The 19571-nt window shown below is 39.5% G+C and overlaps 2 protein-coding genes across 2 annotated transcripts in view; both read left to right on the top strand.

Annotated features, from left to right (window-relative positions):
- Positions 1 to 8589, top strand: part of LOC113561839 — a 10501-nt gene extending 1912 nt beyond the window's left edge. The window contains exons 2-5 of the mRNA XM_026969246.1: positions 5532 to 5814; positions 6313 to 6491; positions 6892 to 6929; positions 7898 to 8589. Coding sequence (XP_026825047.1) covers positions 5532 to 5814; positions 6313 to 6491; positions 6892 to 6929; positions 7898 to 8037 — 640 coding nt within the window. The 3' untranslated portion in view covers positions 8038 to 8589. The remainder of the gene's footprint in view (positions 1 to 5531; positions 5815 to 6312; positions 6492 to 6891; positions 6930 to 7897) is intronic.
- Positions 8590 to 17589: 9000 nt separating this feature from the next.
- On the top strand, positions 17590 to 18258 carry LOC105281452. Its single transcript, XM_011342700.2, has 2 exons — positions 17590 to 17964; positions 18031 to 18258. The coding sequence occupies exons 1-2, from the start codon at positions 17590 to 17592 to the stop codon at positions 18256 to 18258; spliced, it is 603 nt and encodes a 200-aa protein (XP_011341002.2).
- The last annotated feature ends 1313 nt before the right edge of the window (positions 18259 to 19571 follow it).

Below are 19571 nucleotides of genomic sequence, written 5' to 3'. Positions count from 1 at the left end.
ACCTTTGTGTCGCACATCGTCGATAAGTATGTTATCTTCGTGGTCTATCGCGAATCGTTCATTACCGAACATCAGCCCATTCTGATCGATATAAACGCCGAACACACGATCTATCTCATCGTCACGGCTTATAACAGCCCCGACGTACCGTTGGCCCAACGGGCCCAATTGAGTCCGCAACGAATCGTCCATGGTTTCGAAAACGTTCTCGGTTGGAAGAGACGGTTGTACGGCTCCGATTCGACGCCGTTTCAATGTGTATGATTCGCGATCCGGCGAGTCGTCCATTCGTTTCCTCTTTATCTTCAGGGTGCGTGGTACTTCAATCCCTGCGTCATCGCTCGATCCGATTCGACGCCGTTTCGATTCGTATGATTCGCGATCCGGTGAGCTGTTCCCTCGTTTTCTGTATGTCTTCAGGGTGCATGGTACTGCAAGCTCTACGGTACGTGGCGTAAAGGTTATCAATGGCGCATCCGGTGCATCGCTCGATCCGATTCGACGCCGTTTCGATTCGTATGATTCGCGATCCGGCGAGCCGTCCGTTCGTTTCCTCTTTACCCTACTCCTTATCACATTCTTCTTCTCGAACTTCGGGGCGCGTGGTACTGCGAGCTCTACGTACGGCTCGCGCTTCGGGGTGCTTCAATCCCTACGTCCGACTCGTCCTTCACCGCGCGTGTGCTCGAGTTGTCAACGATCTTTTGCAGCGGTTCAATGATTGGCCCAAAATGTCTCCTCACCGCGATATCATCATCGATCATATCGGTCTTCAAAGCACGATGTTTCTTGCCGATCGATTCGCTCGTTTTCTCAATCGCCCTCGCGATCTTTTCACGCTCACGAATATCATTGCTCCCAGCCATGTTGTCGATCAACGACTAACCGCTCCGCGGTATCGCAAACACGTTAAATCCGTTTCTGTATCGACCATTAGCGAGCGGGCTGTCCTTGTCTATCACTACGAAACCGTACTTGCGTTGCCAACAACTGCGACACAACGCACAGAAATCATCGTACGTCATATCGGTATTCACGTGATCGTTGTACACGTGTTTCAGGTTGGTACCATCCTGTTTGAACAGGATCAGCAGGTTCGCGTTGTCGCGTATAAGATGTTTCGGTATTCTCGCGTACGTCTGACAGAGATAGAAACAGTCGACGTTCGAGTGTCGCCCCATCGCAAAGTATTCTCTCACCGTATCCTGCTTATCGCACGCCACGTCATCAAAGACGAAGATCGAGTTTGGACGCGCCTCGCTCGGTGGAATGACGTCACTGTTATTGGAGAACGTAAAGTAACCGATTTCATCTATCGACGACAACAGAGTTTCCAAGTACTGATATTTCGGCTGCTGCAACGACTTCGAGTACACGTACACGTTCTCGAAACGTACACCGTGCGGACTCTCCAGCAGGCTTATCAGAACGTTGGTTTTACCGCAGTTCGAGGGGCCGCAGATGATCGCGCGTACAGTGGTCGGCAGCATCGGGCCATGTTTGCGTATCGCCTCATTATCCCCCATCTGTCGTAATCTGTCGTCGCAGTTCGTAACCCGTATCGTCAATGGTTGCTGCACGAATCGCATTTTTCTCACTTCTAGGTAGAGGAGGAGTGGAGTCGCCTATTTATAGGCGCGTGAAACCGCGAATCGCGCAGTATCAAAATGTTTGTCACGCTGACGAGTCCTTCCGATATACTCGATTTAACCGCTGAGCAGTTACAATTTGTGCCAAAGGTAGTTCTGTTGCAAGTGTGCGGGAACTATATCGAACACGTGTGGAACAGGCTCCCGGAACATATAAAGGCGGATTCGGATGTGCAGACTTACCGCCGTTGTCGCGAACATTACAATCAACCGTGGCAACAAACGCACATCGACGGTCCGGCACCGTTGATCAGGGATTGCCGGGAATGTGCAGCTCGAAAGGAAGCGCGTTTATCGCGCGATTCAGCAAACTTCCGCCTCTCACTGATTCGTTCGTCGCGAGCGCTGACATTCACGGCAATCCCTGATCAACGCAGTCTCAATCTCTCTCCAAGAGAGTTTCACGCTGGAAGGCTGTTCGGCGTAATCACCACCAAAATGTATAAAGCGCCTTTCAAACGCTTCTTCACTCCCTCAAGCCGCGCGATTCGAGCCACTAACGATTGTCTATTGCCGATAGATAGCCGCGGACGCTTAGCACGACTTTGTCCTTCCGATTGTTCAATATACTTGTCACATCGTTGCACCCACGCGAAATATTCGCCTAAGAAGGTGACATTGTTGGCTTCCTCCAACAGGTCGCGTTCACTTTGCTCCATGTTGTTGCACAGAACTTTTCACACTGAAGATTTTCAGGAAACTCTTTTCTGGAGCACTCGCAACCAACTGTGATGCTAAACCTTTTTTCCGTTTGATTATATGATATCGGTACCATATCTCCGTCTCTTTCCACCCTGCAGCCGGATATCGGCGCTCGAAAATAAATTTTTATCTATAAAACAATCCCACGGTTCCTAGATATATGTTTACATAAACATCTCATTGATAGCAGCCGGGTATCGGCGCTAGAAAATATAATAAGATATAAACATACCGCATACCATGGTTCGTTCCTAGATATGTTTACATAAACACCCTCGACCGCAGAGGACACTTGAAAGGACCCATACCCCCCCCCCCATAACGCTATACCTCGCCCTCCGGCGACCTCCCCCCCCGCGTGACGCTATACCCTCGCGCCCCTCACCCCCCTCGGAGTCCCTGGGTTAGAACCCGCATATTCTTTCTACTAATGTACTTTATCAAACAAGTTTTGTACGGCAATACAATACACGCACCTGTAAACTTCTTGATTCCCAAGGAACCATAAAGTAAGAGCTATTTGTTTCTCAGGAGACATGTGTGCAGCACCACGCTCAGTGTACAACCGAGATCCAAGCTCTTGGACTAATTTTTCATAAGTATACTTTTCTAGTCGAAAGTGCGACGTGAAATCTAATACAATGACATTGATGCATTATAATGTATATAATAAGAAACTTATACATAATTACAACAATAATATATAATAAAACTTTTACGTCTTACCTGTTAAAGTATACATCACCACAACAGTTTCAAAAAACCCTGGAATTTTAAGATGAAGTTCCCGTTCAGGGGGATTTTCGATAACATCATCCTCATCTGATGGATCAAAAAATAAATTCAGGATTTCTTGCAGATCCATTTCTGTCTGAAAATATGAAAGTATTAAGCTAGAAGCAATAGTTGTATTGCAATTATTATATCAATTTGTAATATTGAAGAACACTTTTATCTTTTAAACATTAGTTTTACCTTTATAGTAGATTAAATTTAGTTTCATTTACATTTAGATTCAATGCAAATATACGTTTTATTTATTTAAGAGCATCTTGTGTGTAACAGTACTTCATAAAGAGTGACTTTATGAGATTAAACTGAGTAATAAATAATATTTCTTGAAACAAAATTACCTGATTCATGCACGTTATCCGCCAAGCTAACTTTACCAACCCTGCTCGATATATCGGACAGCGTTGAGTTGTCTTGAACCATGAACATACTAGATGGTTGTGCCTATTACACTTTTCGGCCCTAGTGGAACTAACTCATACTCGATTTCTCGTAAACACTCATAGTTTAACGCACTACTGTAACGTTTCTTATTAATAATAATTATTCATATACCTTAACCTATTGATTAGTTGTTATATTAATGCTAGTCATTATAATATCTTCCATTAAATAAAATAAGGAATTAATAATTCAATACAAGTAATATTAAAATAATTAATAGCATTGCAATTTAATGCATTATAATTGTTTCTTACTTCACAAATTAGCAACTTAATGTTACAAAGCGTATGAAGTCCCTTAACCGCTTTAAAGTGTTTGAAACATTACAAAGCGTACGAAATGTTGTAAACGCTATGTGGTTCATATAAAATAACTAAATGCCTAAGTTTACAATTTAACGCACTATTATAATGTTCTTTATTCTACGATTAATAATCATTCATATATTTTAACTGATTAACTAAATGTTATATGAATATTAATGATGGTATATTTAAATAATTACTCTTATTAAATGAATAATGAACCATAATGCCACAGCGAGCTAATAACTAATAATGTAATAATCAAATGCTTTTATTAAATGATCTATGTTTTTCGCAATTGGTTTTTCGTTATTCATAGTTAATTATTAATTAATTAATTGATTTTAACTTAATTTGTTTATATCCATATAACTTCTAAACTACTGATAATTTATTAAAATCTTCTACACCAAACGTATTAAAAAATAATGTATATTTGTTTAACGAATAGTGACTTTTCAATTTTTCCAATATCACGTAAAGTAATAATGTTAAAACGACAATTTTTCCACAGGTACCATCAGACTGGCGAAAAATGGTGCTCAACGAGAGTTGTTGGTCATTTCTAAATTAATGAGTTTTTCATAAATTTGATGGTACCGTTGAGTTCCTCTTATTACCCACAATATCACTATATAATTATAAAAAATTATTTCCCAACGGTTAAGATTTTCATTGCTTAGTTAACAAATAAAAATTTCTACAATTTTAAAATTCCAAATTCCTACGGTCCTTCGATATGGTCCATGGACCATTATTATATACTTTTTATTCATCTAACCTTATTCCTTCAATTATTATAAACAATAACCTGTGGTTTTTTCATAGCAAATGCACTCAAATGTTCTATGCATTTTTGTTATACTCGCAGATGACTATATAATCGTATAATTAAATATATCATAAATGTGATTGTTATATTATAAAATTTGTTTGTTTATAACAAAATTTTATTATATTCAAAAAATTTAATTTGCTCCTATATTTAATTGATCTCCTTAATGTAGCAGTGTACATAAAATATATTGTTATAAGGACGCCCTAAATTATTTATATGTACATAGTATGTCTAATAGCTAACGTTATGAAATATCCAAAAATTACTACAATTACAGTATTAAAACGTATTATAATGGCTTTTTAGCGGATTTTCATTTTTATGCATGTTTTTATGGTTGTTTCATTCTTTCATATATACAGGGTGAGTCATTTTAATGTACCACCCCTAAAAACTTATTTGTTTTTAATTTGAGAACAAAATGTTTCAGACAAAAGTTGTGTGGCTTAGAGGGGACAAGATGATGATATTATCAAATTAATTGTAGATGGCGGCACTTAAGAGATTTAATCATGGTGGCCATTTTTTTAAATGGAAGACGATTTTTCTCTCGAAGTAAAAGTTGTAGCTGACAATAAGTCGAATACAACGGTTTTTTGTTTTTTGCAATGGGTCCATTTTTCAGTGAGTTACAGCGTTTTGAAATTTATAGCGTCTCTCCATGGTCCGTACCTTGCGTACTTTAGTGGCCCGCATTCGGCTTCTCATCACTTCTTGGTGAGACAGGTTTTGAGATGGCTGATTACACTCCCAATGAAATTGTCGGTTATTCATTCGATTATTAATTATGGGGGATTATAGCCCAGCGGAAATAGTCGATATGATAAAAATAGTCGGGTTGTGCAATGACAACTTGAAAGCAGCGCAAAGGACGTATGCCGCTAGGTTTCTCGACAGACGACACTCGACGCGCAAGACTATGAAATTATTGCTTCGCCGTGTTCAACAGGGTCATTTAAAACGTAACAGGAGAAAGACTGGCCCAAAAGAAAATAACATTCTGGTGACGCTGGCAGCAGTTGAACTAAACCCCAACATCTCGACAAGGAATATTGAAAACGAGCATGGTCTCCCACAAAAGACAGTAAGTCGAGTATTGAGATTTGTAAAATTCCACCCCTACCACATTGTTTTGACACAGCAGCTCCAAACTGGAGACTTTAATCGTAGGCTTCAATTTTGCAACTGGGCTAGAAATCAATATCGGAGAGACCCATATTGTTTCATGCACGTCCTGTTTACAGATGAAGCAACATTTACCAACCGAGGAGGACTGAACCGACACAACTGCCATTATTGGTCTAATAACAATCCACAATGGCAGCGGAGCGTGAAATACCAGCACCTATGGTCGATTAATGTTTGGGGTGGCATTATTGGAACCCATGTAATTGGTCCTCACTTTTTCGAAGGCCATTTAAATAGGGAAACCTATTTACGATTTATGCAAAATGAGTTGCCAAACCTCCTCGAAGATGTAGATCTCTGCACTCGTCGTAGGATGTGGTGGCAGCAAGATGGTGCTCCTGCCCATAGGAGTCGCTTGATCACCACATACCTCAACGAAAAATTCCATTGAAAGTGGATTGGAATGGGTAGTCGAACCCATGAGTGGCCAGCAAGATCTCCTGATCTCACGCCTATGGACTTTTTCCTGTGGGGTTATGTCAAGGAAAAGGTGTTTGCGACACAACCAACAACTATGGCAGACATGAAACTGCGAATTAAACGCGCTTTCCAAGGTATCACTGACGGTACACTGCAAAGAGTTGAAAACAATTTTCGATTACGCGTGATACAATGTATCGATAAAAATGGAGGTGTATTTGAACATTTGCAATAAGACTTTGCGTGGGCGTGAGAGGCAAGGGGACTCACGTTAATCAAGCACCCCGAATCGCGAGAGGTTAGAGGACTCGCGTTAATCAAGCACCCCGAATCGCGAGAAGCTAGGGGACTCGCGTTAATCAAGCACCCCGAATCGCGAGAGGCTAGGGAACTCGCGTTAATCAAGCACCCCTATCGCGATAGGCTAGGGGACTCGCGTTAATCAAGCACCCCGAAGGGGACAGAAACCTACTACGTCCACGCCGTTGTTCCTGGGTAGCGCTAAAAGTAGGATAGTAGATAGAACGGGTGCACCTGTCAAGGTTATGTGAAGGTTAACTTTTTTTTGTAAAATGGATCTCCCTATTTCTCATTATCACGGATCATGGAGAGACGCTATAAACTTCAAAACGCTGTAACTCACTGAAAAATAGTCCAATTGCAAAAAACAAGAAACCGTTGTATTCGACTTATTGTCAGCTACAACTTTTACTTCGAGAGAAAAATTGTCTTCCATTTAAAAAAATGGCCGCCATGATTAAATCTCTTAAGTGGCGCCATCTACAATTAAATTGATAATATCATCATCTTGCCCCCTCGAAGCCATACAACTGTTGTCTGAAACATTTTGTTCTCAAATTAAAAACAAATAAGTTTTTAGGGGTGATACGTTAAAATGACTCACCCTTTATATACAGGGTGATTCGTATAAAGTGACCGATTTAATTATTAGTGAAATTTGAAGACATATGAAAAAAGAGTTTATACCGATATGTTCAGTACAAAGGGGGACACCATATAACGGATACGATTATTTTATGAGTGGAGGCGTTGAGGACATTTCAAAGTCAACTTCTTTTTTTTAATGGGATGCTGTATTTTTTATTTTATAGGATAGTAGCCCTTTTTAATATAAATTTAATGATACATTACATAAAATCATTCAAGGTCAATCAAGGCCAAAAATACATGATAAAATAAAATTCAAATGTATGATCTGTATATCCGTCTGTCGTTTGCTTTGGCTCTCAGTATGTCTAGGTCTATGTTTATGAGCTGTGTTTTCTTTGGAAACTGCTATCATAATGTTATTATTACGAAGATTGTAAGGACAAGTGATGCTTACAAACGTTGTGAGTGCCAAAGCGAACGCAGCCATAGTATGAGATTAGTCGTAGCACTAAACGTAATGGCTAATTACAATAATTCACAAATTGTAGACATTTTGATAACTTTTGGTGAATGTGGAAAAAATGCAGCTGAAACTGCAAGAGTGTTAAATGAACGATATCCAGATCGACACAGACATAGTGCCCGTTCAATATTACGGATTATATCACGAGCAAGACAATTTGGTACACTACAAGTAAGAAAAAACCGTCAACGATCACATTATGAAAGAGACAATGAAGCCAACGTAGTTATACAGCCATTGACAAAATTATTAGGCACCTTGTTTCTCCACGTATTTCGGAACTGAATGAGTGTAACTTTATGTTTATATGTTGTTTTCATTCTATCGACCTTGTGAATGGTTCCAACGATTGAGGTACAAAATTCAATATCTTTCTTATGGGAATAACAATACTACACTGAAAATTCTTCAGTTCGTATTTTGACTTTGATGAATACGGACGTGATTATTACGTGTAAAAAACATATCTGTAATCGGAAGTGCAATTCTATTACTGAACTCAAGAAAACGGTCCTTGAAGAATGGGAGAAGATCACCTTATATATGCAAGCGACTAGTGCATAACTGACCTGAGAGGATAACAGAAGTTATAAAACACAATGGTGGACCAACAAAATATTAGTTTGTATGATTGTTTAAAGAAATAAATGTTAAGATTTATAAAGATAGTGTTATTTATTTCCTTATAAATTAAAAGGAATAGTTAAATAAGAAGGGTGCCTAATACTTTTGTCAATGGCTATATGTCTAAGTCAAGTACTTGCTTCGCGTGGACAACTGCAAATTCGTGCAAAATCATTAAACTTCTTTTGTTAATAACTTTTTAATAAACAACGAGCGACGGTTAAAATCTTTTTTACATTACTTAGAAGGGTAACCTTGACAACATATGTCAAGGTCAAGGTCGTTGGAGGTGAGTCCCCTATTCTTAACTTTTACCCAATCCCCTTCCCACAACAGATCGTACAGGTCCTATCCCAGGTAAAAGAGATTCAGTTCTCTTACCTAAAAAGGGACCAACGAGCAAACTTGTTCCAAGTTAAGGATAAAATCGACCTTGGTCGTTGACCCTACAGTCGGAACTCGCAGTCCGCTCGACTCAAGTTTTGAGACCGAGTGTCTCAGAACTCGAGAGGCGTGTGTTACGCCCTTCCCTCGAGCTCACGGAGCTCTGGACGTAACAGTACGAAAGGAAACGAGAAACCGACAAATGTGCAATGGCGAGCAGAAGCAAACATTATACGCCGACCGAGAAAAATGTTTTCTTGGTAATTTTAGAAAAATATAAACACGTAATAGAGAGCAAGAAAAGTAACAGCAGTACTCTGCGCAAGAAGGAAAGTGCGTAGCAGCAGATTTGTACGGAATTTAATAATTCCTCAACAATTACACAAGACGTAAGAATGTGTATATTTCCTACTTTAGTAATAGCTCCTGTAAATCTATATATATAAGCCAAATACCACTCACTCACTCACTGACTCATCAACGTGCAGTCCGAACCACTGCACCTATCGACTTGAAATTTTAAGGGTATCCCCACGAACATAAAAACGTTATGTAAACGTTTGAGAAACGTTATCCGTTCATTTCGTTCCTGAATGGTTTGTTTCTCTAACGATGAGAGTATTCCGTGTGATGGCGCGCTAAGTCCAAAAACGTTACCTGTACGTTTGGGAAGCGTTCGGATCTAAATTTTATAAAGAATTCGCACATTGCGTTCGGTGGATACAACAGGTACGATATTTCGATATTAAATATAAAAATATATTTATCCCAGATTCCCAAATACTCTAACTTTTATTTTTTAAAAAAACTTTCTATTGAACATGGGATATCAGACATCGAACGCAATATGGCCGCGCTAAGAAGACAAACGATCAGTGAACAGTTCGTGATTATTACTCTTTACTGTTAAATCTCTAAATCTAGATCATTTACGTTGACGAATTATTCAACCGTTGCGTTTCCTGAACGTAGCCATTATAAACACCATATCGGCGGATATAAATCGCTGCCAACGGAGGATTCACATTGGCTGCGTTCAGGAGACACAACGGTTAAGCAATTCGTCAACGTATTATTGATCTAGATTTAGAAATCTAATAGTAAAGACCAGTAATCATGTACAACTCACTGATCGTCTGTGTCTCTTGAACGCAACCATTTTACAGTTAAGGGGATCCTGGAGTCGTCAATTTTACCATGGAACTTTATTGCAACTGCATTTCTTTTTGGATTCATAGAACAAAAAATCCTTTTCCACAATTACAATAGATACAGAAATGCATTGTACTTGACTAGACTTAATGTCAAAAACGGAAAAAATTTTCGAGAATTACAGTTTTATTACCGACTTCGTACAATAATGTGTTTAATACAGAAGTTGTGCAGTTTGTTCGTACAAAATGAGACCTAAGTACAAAGAAGACAGAAGGAAAGAATATAAGGAAGCTTTGAAACGAGCCCTTAGAAGTGTAATAAAAAAGATAAGTTGCAATAAACTTTTGAGAACATGTGGACCTGTGCAATCGTGGCCAAGAGCACAAGATTAGTTGAACGATGGTGCCACAGATGGCGTTGTAATCTGCGTCCTTCGAAGCGGCAAATGGAACGTATTCCTTGTCGTACGCTCTCTGTCTAATCGCTTGCTCACTTTCTTCCGCTCCTGCCATATTTCGTTAGGTGTTCAGTGTTCTCTCTCTACGAATCTTACTTTATATAACTTTTTTTGTATTTCTCAGTTTTTATATAAAATTCTGTTTACCTGAGTACATAAGTTTGAAAAATCTTATTATTTGTATACATATAATTACATGTAATATAATATTCATATAATATAATATAATATATACTTATTCGCTATATATTTTTATGTTTCTATGTTCATGTGAAATACACACTCACATACACACACACGCGCGCGCGCAAATATTAATAACTTTCAAAATTATGTACACTCACGTAAATAGCAGTTTATATATAACAACTGAGAAATACAACAAAGTTATATAAAGTAAGATTCGTAGAGAGAGAGAGAGAGAGAGAGAGAGAGTGTGTGTGTGTGTGTGTGTGTGAGAGAGAGAGAGAGAGAGAGAGAGTGTGTGTGTGTGTGTGTGTGTGTGTGTGTGAGGGAGAGAGAGGAGGGGAGAGAACTAAAAAAGGGTGCTCGTTATAATTTCATTATAATTTTTTTAATTTTTTTATATATATCATATATATATATATAAATATACATAAAAAATATAGAGGGAGACTTTCTAGCCACTGTATGGCTGAGCCAGCACGTATCCCGGCGCTGGTGCTGGAGCCAGCACGTATCCCGGCGCTGGTGCTGCAAGCAGCACGTATCCTGGCGCTGGTGCTGGAGGCAGCCCGTAGCCCGGCGGTGATACTTGAGCCGGTACGTATCCTGGTGCTGCTGCCGCCGGCCCAAATCTCCGAGCGGCAGCAAAGTTTTTGCGCGCCAGCTTTTGTCTCTCTTTCTGGAGCGCACGGCTCACCGCATTGTTAATACGCTGAAACAGAAAGAAATATTTTTTTAGCATATATGTATATAAGCACAGCATACGCGCGCGCGCGTGTGTGCATATTATATATGTATGTATGTGTATTTGTGTGCTAATATGTATTTTACACACACAAATTCACATTCATTGCACACGTACTTACATATATCTATGTATAACTACATGTTTATTATAATCGTACAATATATTTCATTCATAGACTTATACTAAGTCTAAGTCTTAGTATAAGTCTATAATTTTATTACTGATTTAACCTTTATGAAGTTAGCACTCGACTTTTACCAAATTAATTTTTTTATGCGGCAAATGGTAGCATTTCGGTTGTAGTTCTTTGTAGTCACAATAATATCGTTCGTATTTTTTGCCATTAAAAAAGAACAAAAATAAATTATTACTTTTACCCGTAATTGAGATATCTTAAATCCACTTGCGTTGTTTGTTTCTGAATCGTTTATAACTGTTTGCAATGGCTTTCGTTTCGTTCATAGTCGAACCATTCAAAAGTTATAAACATTTTTAAAAATTTCAACATGCTAACTTTGCCAATTGTCGAGATATCTCCCTTAGGTTCTCTTTAGAATCGTTTGTAGTTGTTTGTAATGATTTTCTTTTTCATTGTAGTTCAATGATTTAAAAGTTACAACGTATTTGCAATAAATTAAGACCTTTTCAATGGTATAGATATCTCGAAACAGTTATTATTGAATAAGTGAATCTATAAATACATACAACACACGTATCTAAAACATATGCGCAAACTGTTTCTAGATATCTATAAAATTGAAAAGTTCTTTATTGCAAATACGTTATAACTTTTAAACCATTCAACTACAAGCAAACGGAAAATCATTACAAACAACAAACGATTCTAAAGAGAACCCAAGCGGATTTGAGATATCTCGACAATTGGCAAAGTGCTGAACGTATCTATGGAGTCTTATCTTTAGCATGTCAAAATATTTTAAAATGTTTATAACTTGAATGGTTCGACTACGAGCGAAACAAAAACCACTGCAAACAACACAAATACTAACGATTCTGATACAAACTACGCAAGTGGATGTAAGATATCTAAATTCCGGGTAAAAGTAATTTTATTAAATTTCTGTTCTTTTTTAATGGAAAAAACTACAAACGATCTTATTGTCACTACAAACAAGTACAACCGAAATGCTACCATTTGTCGTATACAAAAATTAATTTCATAAAAATCGGGTGCCAACGTCACACAAGTACAGATTTATTGAATTAAAACTTACTTTTTGAACGCTGTCGGTCATCATCGCCGTCGCAGTTGTCGTCGTCGCCGTTGTCGTCACGGAGTTCGTCGCCGTCATCGTCGAAGGATTCGTCGCCGTCATCGTCGAGGGGTTCGTCGCCGCCGTCGTCGAAGGGTTCGTCACCGTCGTCGTCGAAGGGTTCGTCGCCGTCGTCGTCGAGGGGTTCGTCGCCGTCGTCGTCGAAGGGTTCGCCACCGTCGCCGTCGAAGGGTTCGTCGCTGTCGTCGTCGTGCGGTTAATCGCCGTCGTCGTCGGGCGGTTCGTCGCCGTCGTAGTCGAGGGGTTTGTCGCCGTCCTCGGTTTCCTCGCCGTTGTCTCCCTCGTCATCGTCTCTAACGTCGTCGTCGTCGTTTCGCTTCGACGCCGATTCGGCACGCTTCCTTCGCTTTTAGCTGTAACATATAAAATTTATTTTTACATATAGTACTGTATACAAATAAAGAAAGGACACAAAAAGATTTACATCAATTGTATCAATTAACATATTCCTCAATTGATATAATTGATTATTTTAATTTCTACACCGTAATACAAATACAGTTCATAAGTTGTTTATATCTATGTTCATTGCAATTTACAGTTTGATAAATCACAAAATTAATACTTACGTCTTGGCATCGCGGCTGCTCTGCAGACAATGCTGAGGACGACTGCCTCGACGAGTTCGCCTATCGTGTAATTCGATACCTTGCCGATTTTCATTTTTCACAAACAGACGCTCGCGCAACACGCAACACGTTCCGGCAATCTTCCATCTTCTACGCCAGCCGTAGAGCAGAGAGAGAACGCATTAGGCGACCGTTGTCCCAATGTACGTGTGACGCATACAAAGAAACGCACTCACCACGCTCGCACCTCATATAGGTGAGACGTACGCGGTATCGCGTTATCTATTTCGCTCGCTCGTACACCTTTGCAATGAAATTACTCTATAACAATAAGCAATCTGAATGATTGTTTGAACGTCGATTTGCTAATTATTATTATAATTGTATGATATTATGATGTTAATATGATTAATTATATACTAATTACTCGATAAATTCGAGTAAATTCCTGTGCAGAAGTAACGCTCGTGTAAAGTCGTAACTGTATTGCATAATGAACGCTGTTTTCCAGCAAGAACACGAAAAATTGCGCTATTACACTGCTTAAAATGTTTCTTGGCACGGTGAAGTGTGGCTTTCAGTTATGAAAACTTCAGTACAGAGTACTACGATTCCAAAAATTTCATTAGAGTAATTGTATTACGGATGTGTATGAAGTTAGCATATCAATTGTCAGCATATCAAAAAAGGGAAGTTCTCTTTGCATACAATCGAGGTCTATAGTTCCTAATAAATTTTAACAATAGTTCTGGTCATTTAACATAAATAACGGAAATTGAAAAATGATATGCTAACTTCTCGCGAAGTTAGCATATCATATTATTTTTTAAAATTTACTTCATTGAATGTTATAGTTTTCGACGAGTTCTATAGTTCTATAACATAGTTCCGACCGTAGACTACCTCTAAATAATTATTTCCTTTGAAAAACATGTATTTTTGAATATAGAAATGATATGCTGGCCGTATTTTAAGAGTTCTATTTATTATAAAATAGTTCTCGTATAGTTCTGGGCACGTACATTGTATTTCCAAAGTTCTGACGAAAAAAATAATTCGAAATTTTTTAAAGAATTAGTGTATCCGAAAAACATGTAATTTTTAACAGAGAGGTGATATGCTGGCCGTATTTCGAGAGTTCAACTTATTATAAAATATGTCTCGTATAGTCCTGGACATATACATATATTGCCTTTACAAAGAGTTCTAAAGACGGTAAGAATTAGAAAATTTTTGTGTTTTTCGAATAAAATATTTGTTTAAAAAAGTTTTAATTTTTTTCCGTCATCAGAACTCTTTGGAAAGACAATGTACGTGCCCAGAACTATATGAGAATTATTTTATAATACGTTGAACTCTCGAAATACAGCCAGCATATCACCTCTATGTTAAAAATTACATGCTTTTCGGATACACTAATCCTTTAAAAACTTTTCTAATTATTTTTTTCGTCAGAATTCTTTGGAAATACAATGTACGTGCCCAGAACTATACGAGAACTATTTCATAATAAATAGAACTCTTGAAATACGGCTAACATATCATTTCTATATTCAAAAATACATGTTTTTCAAAGAAAATAATTATTTAAAGGTAGTATACGGTCGGAACTATGTTATAGAACTATAGAACTCGTCGAAAGCTATAACATTCAATGGAGTAAATTTTTAAAAAATGATATGATATGCTAACTTCGCGGGAAGTTAGCATATCATTTTTCAATTTTCGTTATTTATGTTAAATGACCAGAACTATTGTTAAAATTTATCAGGAACTATAGAACTCGGTTGTATGCAAAGAAAACTTCACTTTTTTTTGATATGCTGACAATTGATATGCTAACTTCATACACATGTATTACGGTTCCTCATTTTTATTATACAAAGGTTGGAACCGCCATTTAAATACTAAATAATAAGATTTCTTAAAATATTTGTAACATTGTAACATTTTACACGCTTGTATTCGTTCAACTTTTAATAAAGTATAATCCACCCCTTCTAACAAATTGTCATACAACTCTTGCTAATGCGCAACAGTTTACTAGATAGGAGTTTAAAGTTTGCTACGTTCTACAAATACCAAGTCGGTAGAAACAACTTGCAAATAGCGAGCGTAATCGGCGAAGAAGGCGCCGGACTAGAATGCTGGACGTCGCTCGTTGGAATCCTGCTGTTGCAAATTTGTTTTTTAACTATGCAATGAAATGAGTTTTCAATAAATACGTTACGCCAAATGTAATTGTTATATTAATTGATCACATATTATACAAATTATTATAAAAATATATCGTTTTGCCATTTAATGGAAAAGTAAAACATTTGCAAATTGTATTGAATATACAAACTGTAATTATCTTTGTTTCTTGAACATTATGAATTATCAGTTTAATTGTAGATAACATAAGGTTATAAATAATATAATTATAAATATATACTTATAAACATAAAGAAGTCTAAATAAAGAACATATCATATTAATCATCGCTTTCGTCATCGGTATAATATTTGTGTATGTATGTAGAAAAATACAAACCGAAAGCGATGAGTAATACATTATAGGCTGTGTTCCGATATTACTGCCAGTACTGAAAATCTATAGTATACGTGACATAAACTATAGCTTTCTGTACTGGTAGTCAAATATCGGAACGCAGCCATAATATGTTATTTCTTTATACTTATATATGTTTATAAGTATATATATTTATAACTATATTATTTATAACTATACTGATAATGTTCAAGAAATACACCGTACAAATATACCGTACAATTACATTTTTAAGTTCAATACAATTTCCAAATGTTTTATTTTTCTATGAAATGGCAAAACGATGTATTTTTATACTAATTTTTATATGTGATTAATTAATATAACAATTACATTTGGCGTAACGTACTTATTACTAACTCATGTCATTACATAGTTTTAAAAAAAAGGAAAAAGATTGGCAACAGCAGGATTACAAAGAGCGACGTCCAGCATTCTAGTTCGTCTTCTTCGCCGGCTACGCTCGCTACTTGCAAATCATTTCTACCGACGTGCATGGGCGTCCGCAGGATTTTTTTTAGAGAGGGGCATGATTCAAAATGTTATTTGTAGAATTAAAATTATAATTTAAAATTTATACACCTTTTGGTAATAAAAGCTTCCTCACTGCGACAAGGTAGATGCTGTGCGTTTGTAAAGTAGCATATTTTTTTTATTTCAAGGAAGAAAAAATGGTTAATTTTAATTGTTTGTTGATTCCAGAGGGGGGCAAATGCCCGATTTTGCCCCCCCCCCCCTGCGGACGCCCATGCCGATTTGGTATATCGTGACCGTAGCAAACTTTATATTCTTATAACTCATAAACTATTGCGCATTGGCAACAGTTGCATCACAGTGGGAGGGGTGTACTACAATAAAATAAAAGTTGAGCGAAATCCGAGAGGTCACGCCTTGGTCCTCCCCTTGTTAGCTTTTTCTGTGTCGAGCAGTGTAACACTGTATCATGTGCATAACTTACTGAAAAACACACATGGATTCTGTGGCAGCGTCATACGAGTGCAGACTGGCGGACTAGGGCAAGTATCCTCCTGCGGGGAACACTTGTAGGATGGGTGACCGCGCCTGATTCGTGTCACCGCTTATCTCTTTCGATTCTTGTTGCGCTGCCGCAAGCGGGGCAATCCGCTTCCAGATGACCCTTCGCGAGGTCTCGCGCTCACGGCCTCGGAATGTTCCGCAGCGAGATCGTTCTGGTTGAAACAAATTCAATCCGAGCTGTTCGCATCCGAGGTCTCTCCGTTACAACGGGAGCAGTGTCTGTCCGAAAAAAGTCCGATTCTCGCGCTGCGACTGTTTCTCGATCGGGACGGAATCCTTCGCGTCGGCGGGAGACTGGGTCGCGCCTCGATTCCTCTTGCGCAGCAACATCCGATTTTACTCGCGTCGCACCCGTTGGTTCGTCTAATCATCGAACAAGCGCATCGTCGCGCTTTGCACGCCGGGTTGCAACTCACGTTAGGTACAACCCGCCAGGACTTCTGGATCATACGCGCTCGAAGTCTGGTCCGCTCTGTAGTTCACCGGTGCGTGGTGTGCGTCCGCAATCGCGCCGTGATCCCATCGCAACTCATGGGGGAGCTTCCGGCGGTTCGAGTATCGGCTCCGACGCGGTGTTTCGTTCATACCGGTTTAGATTATGCCGGTCCGGTTCACGTACGCGCATCCGCCGGACGAGGAATCGTGACGCGAAAAGCTTATATCGCTTTATTCATATGTCTCGCAACGCGAGCTGTTCATTTGGAATTGGTCTCGGACTACTCGACGACCGCGTTTCTGAGTGCCTTCACCCGATTTTGCTCGCGACGCGGCCTTCCGAACTCCGTGTATTCCGATAACGGAACGACATTCGTCGGAGCCGATCGCGAAATGACTCTCGCCTATCGCAACGCTCTTCAAGATCCCGACTTCCTAAATAGCACGGCCAGTGACAAGGTGTCGTGGCACTTTGTGCCTCCAAGTGCTCCACACTTCGGAGGTCTTTGGGAAGCCGAGATCAAGAGTGTTAAACATCACTTGCGTCGCGTACTCGGCAGCCACACCCTCACCTATGAGGAATTTACGACGCTTTTGTACAAGGTTGAGGCGTGTTTAAACTCGCGTCCGATCGCGCCGTTGAATGACTCCATCGACGACTTCGAATTTTTAACTCCGGGTCATTTTTTAGTTGGCTCTGCGATCACTACTCATCCAGAACCATCGCTCATCAACTTACGAGAGAATCGTCTGACTCGGTGGCAGGTCGTTAGTCAAATTTCAGAGCGATTTTGGAAGCTGTGACAAAACGATTATCTAAACACGTTGCAACAGCGAAAGAAGTGGCGTCAAGAGCAGCCCTCGATTAAATCAGGTCAGCTCGTACTAATTCGTAATGCCACGCTTCCACCATGCAAATGGGAACTGGGCCGAGTGACTCAATGTCACCCCGGTGCTGACGGCTTAGTTCGTGTCGTTACTGTCCGAACGGCGACAGCGGAGTACAAGCGGCCTATAGTCAAGCTCTGCATCCTTCCGGTCGACTGCGCGACCTCCGACTAAATTTTCTACATCACGGCTGTTCTAATAGTTATTATTCATCATTATTGTTCGTTTTGCGATTGCGGAAAAATCTACGTAAAATCATGTACGGTTACAACGGGTTTTAAGAAGAGAGCGGGTCAGGGCGGGCGGCGACAATTATTGTAATTGCGGGCAATTTTCCTCTTCACTCGTTCTTTCATACGATAATCTCTGTCAATTTTCAATGTTTCGGAACTAGCGTTCCGAGGCGGGCGGAATGTTTCGAATTACAATTATTGAATCTTAAGTTAATCCGTCGTTATTCGAGATCTTCAGACAGTTCTCGAGCTCGCTTGTTTTCATGTAAGAACGCGACAAATAAGTTATTTTCGCGAACTCGATCGACTCGAAACAATGGAGCTAGCCGATCCGCTGGCTGTCCGCGACATTGACTCGAGTTTTTAGACACGTATAGATCAAGAGCCTAACGTCCGAAGCCTTGTTGTCACCGTGTTAATCGAAGTATCTGAGGGATTCAAAGGAAAGCGAGGTCTCGGGAACATTATTAGAGCTTTGTCAGCGCTCGCGTAAAGATCGATCTGCTTTCACGAATCGAACCAATTCCAGTCTCGGCCAACTCTCAACTCGCTTCGCTGTTGAGCTGCTCTCTCATTTCGACGTTTGACGCGTCTGAAAGCTCGTCAGGCGCGCGTCATCGATTCGCCGCTGCACATTCACATTTCGTCGCTTATTCTGTGTCTTTGACGAACTGCCACCTCGTGTGTCGGTGCACGCGTGAACGCTCGCCGAAACCGACGCGATCAAGATATCCGCCGCGTCGCCGATCCGGCGCCGCAAGTGTGGAAGATCTCCGATCTGCGCCTAGTTCGACATGGTGCACAAATTGCAGTGATAATAAACTGACCGTTGAGTACACCAGAGTTGTCTCTCAACCTGCAACTACCTCTCCCTCCATACGCTCGGAATCATCAGGGCTCCGAGAGCACAGTCTCGCGCTCAACGCTGGGCGGTTCCGGTATCACGAAACATGAATATATATATATATATTTTTGGAATATATATATATGAGACGTTTCGCGTCAAGCGGGCCACCTCTCCTTCCAAAAATATATATATATATTAAGTGTATCTGACTGTCTGTCAAACATTATTCTACACTTAGCACAAATTTTTGCACCCTCTGGTAAATCCGGAAAGTTTTGTAACATGTTTTTTGAAATCGTCCGCAAATTGTTACCAACATGCCCATCACCTTTGAAAGGATTTATGCATCTATCCGATCGCACCTTGCTTTCTGGAGAAATCAAGGTTTTTTTAATTCCGGACATGTT

Source organism: Ooceraea biroi, chromosome 4, assembly GCF_003672135.1.
Source record: "Ooceraea biroi isolate clonal line C1 chromosome 4, Obir_v5.4, whole genome shotgun sequence".
NCBI classification, from domain to species: domain Eukaryota; kingdom Metazoa; phylum Arthropoda; class Insecta; order Hymenoptera; family Formicidae; genus Ooceraea; species Ooceraea biroi.
The sequence above is the reverse complement of the archived record's forward strand: the minus strand, read 5'-3'. Positions and strand labels throughout refer to the sequence as shown.